This window comes from Sphaeroforma arctica, assembly GCF_001186125.1.
Source record: "Sphaeroforma arctica JP610 unplaced genomic scaffold supercont1.1714, whole genome shotgun sequence".
Lineage (NCBI taxonomy): Eukaryota > Ichthyosporea > Ichthyophonida > Sphaeroforma > Sphaeroforma arctica.
In genome coordinates this window covers 1-11,932 of record NW_014038844.1, presented here as the reverse complement: position 1 = coordinate 11,932, position 11,932 = coordinate 1, and the positions used below count along the sequence as shown (strand labels likewise).

Here is an 11,932-nt window from a genome sequence, read left to right as displayed (position 1 = left end):
TTTGTGGTATGCCACAATATCTTTAGCATCGTCAAATGCCTCTGTTGTTTCCCACGTACCAGGTGTTCGAGTTTAACCGTCTCATCATTTGTGCTGTGTTTGATGATGTGTTTAAACTCAGAACCGCCCCCACAACGCTTCGTCAAGCGGTGGTTCCGTACTGCGGTGTACCAACTCGAAGAGTTCGACCCGTACCGGTTTACCCTTGAATTCGGATGAAGTCGACCAGTCTTTGTTTGTCAACTCGTAACCCTGGCCTACCTTAGTCTTCAGCAGGTATAGGCCGAACAATGAATGCATCGCTTTCGACGTTCTGCCATCACTACATCGCCTCCATCGAAGTGGACCAGGTTGTGGTCATGTAAGCGATTTAAGGTCTTTGTCAACTTGTTCGTATATTTTAACGTGATCTTATGCAGCATAGGAAAAATCGTATACTGCAATTGGTCTAAGCGTTGTGCCCATGTGTCATTGGTAACATGTTGAACTTCGGGCGTAGCGTCGGTGAAATCAGCGAAAGGGACGTGTCACTGAAAGGGGCACTCTTGTGTCTACGCGAGTTACGGAGGTTCTGATATAGCATTGTAAACGAGAGGCGTTCGTCCCATGCCTCTGGTATTGCCTCGCAACACATTCGTATTGACCAAACCAGTACTATATTCCGATCACAGTTCGGCCCCCAACCTGACAAAAATAATACACATGATCCACCGCCGATATACAATCCTTCCCTTTGATGTTCCCTATATATTCATTCTCTGTTGCAATATAATCTGGCTTTTGTATCTAGTTGCTTCTTAACCTTCTTCAATTTTGCACACGCCGGATATCCGTCCGCATACTTCGGCTCAACACCGGGCACCTTGAATGCATGTTTAAACACCACAAGCTCCAAAGTGTCGGCTATACGATGTCTGACGCATTTCACGCCCCAAATCTTCACTCTCAACACCTGCTTATGTATTAGAGCCCTATTATCCACAATAAGACGCTGTCGATACTGCTCCTTGCTTTTCGTGCCACAGACCGGCGGCGGCAATCTATGAATTTGGGGTTGTATCGATCGTATGTAGCCTTTATAACTTTCTGGGTTCGTGTATCTGCGTCACTCTCCGGCTTGTCACAATCCTTGGTTAACTCATAACAACATACATACCCGAGAAATCGCACGCCGTATCTGGTTCCGTGTATCCAAAGTCCTAATTCTTCTGGTAAGGTAGTTCTGTAGCATCTAGGGACCAGATTATCAAAAAGCCAATCCAAATCCCAAATCCCAGAATAATCAAAAATTGAGTTTTGGAATTAGGATGGGAATATTTCAGATATTAGAGTCATCAGAAATATTAGCGGTAGAACCGGTAAGCTATACCGGGACTCCCGCGTGTGAGTGAAACACTCAAGTAAATCCCGAGTCTAGTGAAAACACAAATAAAGATTCAGTTCGGTTCACTCAGACTAGAGACTTTTCCTAGCTGAGATAGCCGTACATGAGAAGAGGTCTATTGTATCCTTTTGTCTCGTAACTTTCAGCTACACTCTATACTCTACAGTTCTACCCAGGCGATGTGAACTTTGACCAGTGGCAGTGTAACAGGACGCTGAGCCTTCTCACGGTTCAAATGATGCTTTTCGCGGTTTGACACCCAAAACACCATCCACTGGGACTGCAAATCTCACATATAGTGCAATTTCTTCTATCACTGCACGCAACTCGTGATGCATTTCCATAACAATTGTCATTTGTACCGTTTTAAGGTAAGATAACACACCAGCAACAAACCACGTTAGTAAAAACCCACCTCGTTATGTTGTTGCCACGTCTTCAAAGCTACCTCCGACAACGCTATTCCCGTGGGATGCGAACAAAGTCCTGTCCTCAGCATAACAATACCCGAATATGAAGCACCATCATACCGTTTCGTACCCAATCACAGGCGTTTTATCTACATCTTTGAAATTAGAGCTGGGATTGCACCTGTATATATATATATATATATCCCCTCGAACAAACCCTGATGGCATCAATGCTAGTTTTCTCTTTTTAGCTGTCTCGCTGATTCATGTCGCCACTAGGGCTTGCTCATAGATATATTTGAGCTGATGTACGTCCACATACCACCAACATGTTCCGCATCCTGTACTCCTGAAAGCTTGAGCGAGTGATAGCCTGACCCGACTGCTCCGGTTCTTTTTCTTTTTGGCATACAGTAGCCAATGCTTTCTTCTTTTTGACTACTCGACAATCGATTTTCTGTGGTGCATCGCTCCACATTCATAACAACCCGTAATACTAGATGCACCCGTATACGTTTATTTCGCTATCTGTAGTAGTTAGAGATCCTACTGGGGGTACTGAATTACCCACGCCTATCTTACTCGAGTCTATAATTGCTTTTAGTTTTTGGCTATTTTCGGTGTATATGATTTTACATCTGAAACATCGCCCAATGCACTTGAGATGTACTGTCCAGTACAATAATCGTATTGCAGACCAATTCTTCAAGCGAAGGGTTTTAGGGTTTAGTATTCAACGAAAATAATCTTGATTGTAGACCAATCTTCACACTGAGTGACGGATTCAAACGAAAACACCTTTATCACATTTGTAGCCAAGAGGGCCTCAAAGTCTAAATTCCAATACTCTTCGAAGTATATCAGCCTCAGTTCTGGATCAGCCCTTAATGTCTCACATGACGGTCGCATCATGTTACCTGACCAACAGAGGCTGCAGCGTTATTCTAGAATCACAGTGCTGCTTTGGCCCAAACTGGAAACTGAATGTCCTCCGGTATTAAGGCACGCACTGCCTTATTCACTTTTGAAGACAAATTCTCATAAATTACAGCTCGGGCCTTGTAGGTTATTGCTACGTTTTGTACATAATTACTTTTTAGGTAACCTGGGTTGCCAAAATTCTCAAAAGTGAGGTTGTGCATTTTCGAAAACAATGTCTTATAGTATGAGTTTCCAATATTGGATCCAATAACTACAAATTTTTGTTCAAGAGGATTGTTGAACACTATCAATAAAGTGTAAGATTTCTCGTCGTGGACAGAAATCGCATATGGCCCTATAAAATACGGGTACAGCTTACCTATATCAGAGTTACGTCATGTCTGATATTTACAATACCACCTTTCTAAAAGATGATTTTTTTTAATCCGAAGATCATCGTTCTTGCGCTTTTAAAAGTGCGACATTACTTTTCTCCCTTATGGTAGAATACACGAACTATTTAGTTGTTCCAGCCACTCAAGTGACTATGCCTTTTCAGCCACCCTGTCTACACGAAGTTGTAGTACGCTTAATCTATCATGGAAGCAATGCGACGGAGTAACACGAGATACCGAGTCCGGTGTTTCACTCAATTGACACTTTGTCTGTGACATGTGACAGTAATATCAATAATGTCCTTCTTCCTTATTGCGGTGCGCAATAGAAACTTAAACTCCCTGTGTCAAACTTCCTTCGCGCATTGTATTTGCGACTTGTAAGGAGCGTTTTTCGTATGTGTGGCCGACATGATTTTAAGAAGACATAACATCTTTAATAAAATAGCTGCCATGGCCATGATATAAGAACAATGGATAGTCATGATCGGCAAATATACGTAAGTGTATTTCTGTCATTGTTTTGGGCAGTTTATTCCACGTCCTAAACTCTAAAAACTCTGTAACGTGAAGTTACGCTGAGCATTTCAAACACATACATTTCATCATACCATACGATCTCTTCTATTGTAGCCAGATCAATGATGGCCCTGCGCATTGCCCAGCTATCACAAGCTTCACATTTTATGTACTCTTGTTTGCAGAGCTTCTGTAAATTTGAGTCGATAAGATCTATATGCCTCGATACAGTGACTATAGCGCCTGTAGCAGAGTGGCGTCAAACTACGGTACTCATAGATCCACTTAGTTGTATCTATATTTGAAGTAGTGGTCGAAGTGTTAGCATCTGACTGTCTATAGCGCGAGTTCAGAGACCTCTTAAGAGAGCATAAATTTTACAGCAGATGTCTGCGAACTGGGAGCTTCGAGGTGATTGAATCTTCGTCGTTTAGGACATACGCTGAAGCGATCTTCTTTTATGTTGCGTGAAAAAGTCGCATCATAGTGTATTTGTACACATGACGGTAGTCGACCACCTTCGTTCGGTAGTCATAGATATGTTCGTTCAAGTCATCTCTGTTACATCTATGTCATACTCAGTATGAAAGCGTTCAGCTAGATCCTTGGCTCTGTTTGGGTATAGTACAGGTGCATATACTTCGTGTGACTTGTGAGTACGTTTTAAGGAGTGCGCTTTAGTTGTCCGGACTTCTATAAAATTTTGTTGTTGGTAGATTGGCATTCTAGTGACAGTCGCAAGGGGTTTGTTAAATTCACCCACATTACATTTGAATACGTAAATGTTTCCAAGCACTTGTGCTATTATGGTCAATACGACATATGATCGTATGCAGCCAAGATGTTTTATTTATTTTCCGGGTACCCATATATAGAAATATATCAACTTTTTGGTCGATGTAATCGGCTCTGCTTGATGAGTGTTTTTTTTTCCCAGAACACGACATAGCGTAATGACGATTTCTTCATGTTGACATAACTTTGCCAAGGCGGGGTTTTCCTCGCGTTGTGTTCGCGAGAGTAATAGGGCAACTAAGTGACCTGTAGTCCGGTGGTACGTCTGCTAGTTTGAAGAAGCGTAGATATAGCTTCAGCTGGTAAATCTCAGGTAGTCTTTTGATGGTTTTGTAGCAAACGTGAGAGCATGTCCCGATGTGATCATGCCACAACACCTGGTATATTTTCTATTGTAAGAAAGAACTGGCAGAGACTGCGATCGGCTTACCACTTGGTTGTGCGGTTTTATACCTTAATGATATAACAAACACTTTTGGTCACAAGCTACTTAGTGGGTACGATATATTTGAACAGTCTTTGAAGTGCACTAAACCCTGATACTATAGCCTTCAGGATCATTAGACTGTGAGGTGGTTAAGCTCGTAACCTTTCAACCCCCCCTCTGAAACAAACTATAGTTTGATATCTACCATCTAATATAGTACATCTCCCACATCAACTATCTCGTCTGTAGATGGATACATCACAATACAGATTGTACAGAGATCACAATACAGATTGTACAGAGACCTTAACTTTTCTAAAGGCGTCGTCATTCAGCTTGCCTTTATGTAAACGCCGGTCCGAAGTATATTGCGTTGGTGATAATCTTGATAAATATTTAGAAAAAACTTTGGCCCCTCTGAAGGAGCGTAGCAGCCCACTTATAGATCTCTTTAGCAAGACTCATATTCAAATATACATAGACATTCTTAAAAAGTCCCGTTAGAGTTAAACTGACACACTACTAACATTGCTGTGTGAAGGTGCAGTTTCTTAGCTAGCTTCGATCCCTCCATTTTCTGGCCCCTACTGCACGTGCTTAGACACCTCACTAATATGTTTATGAGACACGCAGTTTCGTGATAGTGTCTTGAGTTGGGCGAAGCAAACTTTGGATAAGTTGTGCGTAGCCGTTGTTGAACTTGAACTTCACCGACTGAATGAATCCAATCGCTCGTGATGCCTTTTAAAGAAACTAATTTCATTACATATTGCATGGGTGACATATCTGGTTTTAATATATTGTATCTGATTGGCCTTTTATATGTTCTATGCCGTTCAATAAACTTGGTAAGATTTTCAAAACATAGTAAAGTCATTCCTAGTATACAGCAATAGCGAGGACACCGCTAAGTTTACCATATCGGGATGAACCTTACGGTGGTCGAATAAAGTGGTTTTAGTATCTTTTGCCATCTCATGGTTATCATCTTTCTTTTCGTCAAGACCGCCAAGCTCTATTTTTTTTATGCAGAAGGCCAAGTAGTTGGCCCACGTGAGAACATGCTGCAAATTCTTTGTCACAACGCCCCGTTGATTTTGATACCAGTTGGGCACTTCATTTTTTCCTCTCCAGACCCTTGTGCAACGTGTTATATAAAGTTACTTTGGGTCAGTTCACACGGTTTTCTAGAACTACACTGGAAGCAATGTGCTCTGGAGTCGAGATGCCCGTAATGGGCAGCCGTAGCCCATACAGTGACTTCGGTCCGGTTCCTAGTACGTCGTATCCTCGATCTCTAATCTCTTCGGCGACAGCTTGAGTTTGTTGTTTGAGTTTGGCAGCCGGAATACGTCTATTATTGTCGTTATTCATTGCGATGGCCACGAGTTTCGTAAGTTTGAGTTTGAGAACCTCGCTTTTTAATAAGAAGAAAATTTCGATACTTTTCAAATAAGAAGGAATATATAGGATAATGAAAACGATTTCTTTTTTATCGTTCACTTATACATCGAAATTCCGGAAGTTGATTATGAAAAGCACGCGGAGTAGAGCAATTTATTAAACTCAATAGGGCATCGCTCTGTTCACAAGATGAACATAGCGCTGCATGTTGTAGTTTACCCATCTAGCTACCCCCGTTCCATATCACTATATGAAGTGAACCTTCTACAATATTCATATGACTGAACATAGCCTCCTGTCGTTGTAGGAGGCTACGTGAATAAATATATGACAATAAATTCTAGGGCAATATTGGGAATATGGAATAACCTTTACATATATATATATTTTGATTTTTTCATCCTCAATAGTTCTACTCTCTGTACACTGTATATATATCGCGAAATCATGTCTGCACCAATTCAGGCTCAGCCTGCACAATGTTAGAAATGTCAAGTCGTTATTTTATTTCATACATTCATAAATTACTACAATGCATATGAAGTTGATACAGATCGTGCCTGACGAGTTGTTACCATGTAGTTGGACCATTTTGCCAGCTTTGTTGTGCAGGAGCATGGGGAATTCAGTGTGGTATGACCGAGAGCCAACGCATTTGTCGCCATTATGGACACACGACCCCCCCCCCCCGGAGATTTCTATAACAAGGACTATAGAGGCTCAAAATATTTGACGTTCTATTTTGTACTATAGAAATTTGGGAGTATGACGATCACCCTGATCAAAAAAGTCAAGCGAAATGTACTGAGTGGTTCATTGAATAAATTTTCATTCCGTAGCCTACATATGCGCTACGCTATGCTTTCAATAATTTATATTAATCTGGCTGGATTCCGTCCACCGGTTTGCTCCACCAGTCGCTAATTGTACCACAGAGGTTTGACACAGGACGATATATCTCGGGTGTGTGGGCCACTCTCTCCTCTACCAGCTTAAGGGTTCAGAAGCACTAAACTCTGAAATTAAATGCTCCCCACTCTCTAATAGCAGGTATTTTATAGTAAAAATCTACAGAGGGTTCGGTTCTAAATGTGAAGACCAAGACCGAGGCCAGCGCCGCTGTATCAATTACTATAATATCGGTTTAATAGCCTAATTCCTTCGGATATGCGCTCATTCGGCCAGGAACTTTGTCGTGGCCGACTCAATGCCTATGACCTGAGAAGTGATGAACAATGTAATATATAGAAAACGATTAGTGAGGAATAGATAGGCTCAAGGTGGGGAATATACCGAGGTCTCCTTCTCAAGGATAGTGATTTTGAGGACTCGAATAAAACTTTGGAATGGATGATTAAACGGATGTACCAAACCTACACCGTGTTGGTTCAACAGCTTGTACACAGACAATTCTTAAGCATACATAGATTCGACTGAAACGTGCGCTGCCCACCCCGGGTGATACGATAAAGCACGGTTGGATGAAATCACAAGTGTACATCGAGCTATTGTATGCCACCAGCGCAACAATAATACGCTACTCAGAAGCCTTGAAGGAAAACCTCTCGGAATGAGATTCACTAGTGTCTGTAGTTTCAACTTCGCACATATTGACTTGTTGACACTATATCTTGTTTGCAATAAAATAAGGATCATACAACGGCATTACGCTAGTTCGTTTTGACACCGTCACTGCGTTATCAACCACCCAAGGCAGCACCTTGTGACTTCATATACGATATATATCCGACAAGCCAATACCTTGTGATTGTCGCTCTGGTCAATGGGTGGTATAAATGCAGCCTCACTCCGGTCCAACCACTTCTCCAGGTCCGCATCCGATACGACGCCCAGGGGGTCATCGCACACCTGCACCCGATCCTTCTCGTTTAGGACTCTCAAGATATCATCCATGGTCAAGGCTCCCTTCGTCGCTTCGCCATTCGCAATTACGCCTTTGAATTTGTCTGTATAGATGGATGGAAAGATAGATAGAAAAGGTACAATTAGCACAAAACGAATTATCCGGATGTACCTGTAGCATTTTCACACCCACCATTGAGCTGATCTATATAGATAGCTAGATAAGATAGATGCCAATAGTATTAGGCATATTATTCGGATGAACATTTAGCCATATTCACTCACACGTAAACTGGTCTTGTATGGATAGATAAGTAAAACAGATGTATGCTAATAGTATAGGGCAGATTATTCGGATGATCATAAAGCCATATTAACAAACTTTAAACTGGTCATTTCTGGATAGATAGGTAAAACAGATAGTATTATACGAATTTTTCGGATAAAATTTTGGCCATTTTCACTCACACTTTTCAATTTGTCTGTATAGTTGGATATATGAATAGAAAGATAGATAGATATCATTAGCACTAGGCGAACTATCCGGATGAACCTTCAGTCATTTTGATTCACACTTTTAGATTGTCTTTATGGATAGGTATAATAAACAGATAGATGCCAATATTATTTGGTGGACTATTTGAACAAGCTTATAGTCATTTTCCCGGAACTTGTAAAAGGTCGTACCTTTAAGTATGAGCTATTTAAAGATACCAGTCAGTGAATGGCTTGTGCTGGCGTATGACTTTCGACTTCCGCGTACCGCGAAATCTACGGCTGACGCAAAAAACAAAAACAAAAAAAACACGAACACAGACGCTCCTGACACTATGCGAAGGTGCACACATACGAACATACACATAACTGCGAGTCACAACACTTTGCAGGGTTTTAGGGTTTAGAAGTTTAGGGTTTTAGGTCAAAATAACACAAATCGAAAACACAACACAGCATACCTTTGTGCACCACAAGCTTCTCTAACCGCCGCTTAGTTTGCGCTTTGTCAAAGACTCGCTCCTCAATAGTGGCGTTTGTTACCAGCCTGTACACAAGCACTGGCTTGGTCTGCCCTATCCGGTGGGCTCGGTCCATGGCCTGTAAATCCACCTGTGGGTTCTGTAAGGGTTTATAGACGTAAGATATCATGTATCGAAGTATTCAGTGTTGTGCAAACAAATCCATAAAATAATACATGTAATGTATTAGAGCGGTCAGCGTTGTAGAATTAAAAGCACTAATTGATACATTTATCGTATCAAAGTGGCCAGTGCTGTGAAATTGAATACGGTAGTCCATATGTGCATCGTATCAAAGTGGTCAGTGTTGTGTCATTCAATACATTAGTTCATACATGTATCGTATGCCGTGAAATGATGCAGTATATACTGTGAGAACTTGCACGGCATATGTCTCCCGACATGAAATTCGACGACAAGGACAATTGATCGACCGCAAAGGAATGTTCACATACCCAATTGCTGACTGTCGTTTATGTAACTGTGATTTCAAATCCTAGAGATTGATTCCCAGACCTAATACCCAAACACTTACTTGTCGTAGATAACAAAAAGATAGAGACTAAGAGACTATACAACTCCCCAACGAGAGCGCAATGAACCCCAATAGCCGACACACCACAACAGTTGATGAGGTTTCCACTCTCTCCCTAAATATACAAACAGATATCAAAACATCCTATATATATAGATACTGTCCAGAACAATCGAAAAGCCCGTTAGCCGACATAACAATTGGTGAGCCTATCAACCGACAACATTGCCATCCACAATCGCTACCGGCTGCAACCACCGTCTCAGCCAACACTGAATAACAATCCCGATACCAGTACATACCCAATCGCTGTCGTATATGATCACCGTATCTGCCGATACTAAATTGATGCCCAGACCCCCTGCGCGTGTACTCAGAAGAAATACTGAGCGGTTTTCATCGTTCCTGAACGCCTTAATCTCTGCTTCACGCTCTTCTTGTGAGGTAGAGCCATCCAAGCGAGAGTATTGTATGTCGCGTAGGTAGCAATAGTCCTGGAGTATATCCAGCATTGAAGTCATCTAGGCATAGAAGAGTGCGGGAGCGCATGAACAGGGTTTAACGGGTTAGAGCATTTGAGGTAGGTAGTATATATATTTATATATATATACACATACACACACACACACACACACTCACACACACACACATATATATACATAGATACATAGATACATACATTTCGACACGCCCACCCACCCACACACACACACACACATATATATATATTATATATATATATATATAATGCAGACACACAGACGCACACAGACACATACATACACAAAGACACTTAAATACACACACACACACATATATATATAGCATATAAATGCATATTATACACATCCGCACACACCTGTGAGAAGATCAGCACTCGGTGCCCTCGTTTTTTAAGGGCCGGCAGCAAACGATCGAGCATCATCAGCTTGCCACACGACCGCACCAGGTCCTCGTCTATCCTGAACTCACCCTGATCTGTGAGAGGATAGTCCAGCAGGTACGGATGGTTGACTACCTTCCTCAGCTGCATGACCACGTTGTTCATCTTGATATTAGTCACCCGATTATCTTGTCCTAGGACCGGTTCCACGAGCGATTCTGCATCTACAGGCGCTATATAGCCGTCGTTGCCAAGTCCATCGCCGGTCACGTTTTTGAAGAACTCTGTATCCGTGAGTTCTTTGTACGACCTCTTGGTGACGCCTTTCCTGGATGGTTTCCTGGAGCTGAGGCTATTGATATTTTCTACATTGTTCAATTTGTCTGATTTGTCTGATTTGTCTGATAATATCGACTCTGCTTTCGCCTCGTCCGGTCGAGATGCGGCCAGTACGGCGGCTACGTTCTTTTCGAGGGTATATTTGTACATGTTCACTGCACGAAGGGATTAAATGCGTATGCTATTAAGTATATAAAGGTTAAGTATAATATAAAGGTGTTGTTGTGCATGTTCACGACCACAGGTGATTGAATACGAAACGGCGTCTAAGTATACAATTAGGAGAGTATATGTGCGTGCTCATTACATTAAAAGCAGACAATGATAATATAATAGTATGCGAGTATCTGTGGGGAAGATATTACACAGGCCCTTGCGTCGAGATTGATGTTGTAGTAGAAACATGATACGAGAAAACCAGCAGAAAGCTAAAGAGCCATCTGGAAAGACCGTTAGATAAACACCAAATAAACGCTTTATCACCAGCATACTATAGGTCATTGTGAGCTGCTATAACCATAGCAACACACTGGCGTGTACACACTAACACATGTAACCCGAACACACTATAACATATACCTTTGCACATGTAATTCAATTATCGTACTACCATCAGAGATTATCGATACCCTCAACAGTGGAATCCTATACTTCAGAATACACATCAACACAATGAATGCAAACAAATACAGCGATCCGACAGAAATGATACACTGAAGTGAATATAGCTAACACCGGTTGATCACCCGACTCACATTGTCGAGCGGTCATTGCCGCCGAAAGAACAATTTCTTTTTTCGGAGGGATGGAGTACGCAACATCCGTCTTCAGGCGTCGGAGTAGAAACGGTTCCAATATGACATGCAATTTGCCTAGAAGGTCTTCTTTGGCTTCGGCAACAATTAACTCGGCGCCTGCAAGTTACAGCATGGTGTTACGATATAGTAGATAAAGAGTAGAATATTGCCAAGAATCTAGGATTGGGTAACGTGCCATACGTATATATATATATATATATATATATACGCACAGACACATAAC

At 41.7% G+C, this 11,932-nt stretch overlaps 2 protein-coding genes across 2 annotated transcripts; both read right to left on the bottom strand.

Moving 5' to 3' along the window:
- Positions 1–117: 117 nt before the first annotated feature.
- Positions 118–300, bottom strand: SARC_11487 (hypothetical protein; the record flags this gene model as incomplete). The annotated part of the gene is made up of 1 exon (XM_014294429.1): positions 118–300. One exon carries the CDS (start codon positions 298–300, stop codon positions 118–120), a length of 183 nt encoding a protein of 60 aa, XP_014149904.1.
- Positions 301–6,751: 6,451 nt separating this feature from the next.
- Positions 6,752–11,814, bottom strand: SARC_11486 (hypothetical protein). Its single transcript, XM_014294428.1, has 6 exons — positions 11,647–11,814; positions 10,529–11,046; positions 9,972–10,190; positions 9,075–9,234; positions 8,017–8,222; positions 6,752–7,473 (listed from the first exon to the last, which is right to left on the bottom strand). Exons 1-6 carry the CDS (start codon positions 11,660–11,662, stop codon positions 7,429–7,431), a joined length of 1,164 nt encoding a protein of 387 aa, XP_014149903.1. The 5' UTR covers positions 11,663–11,814; the 3' UTR covers positions 6,752–7,428.
- Between the last annotated feature and the right edge of the window lie 118 nt (positions 11,815–11,932).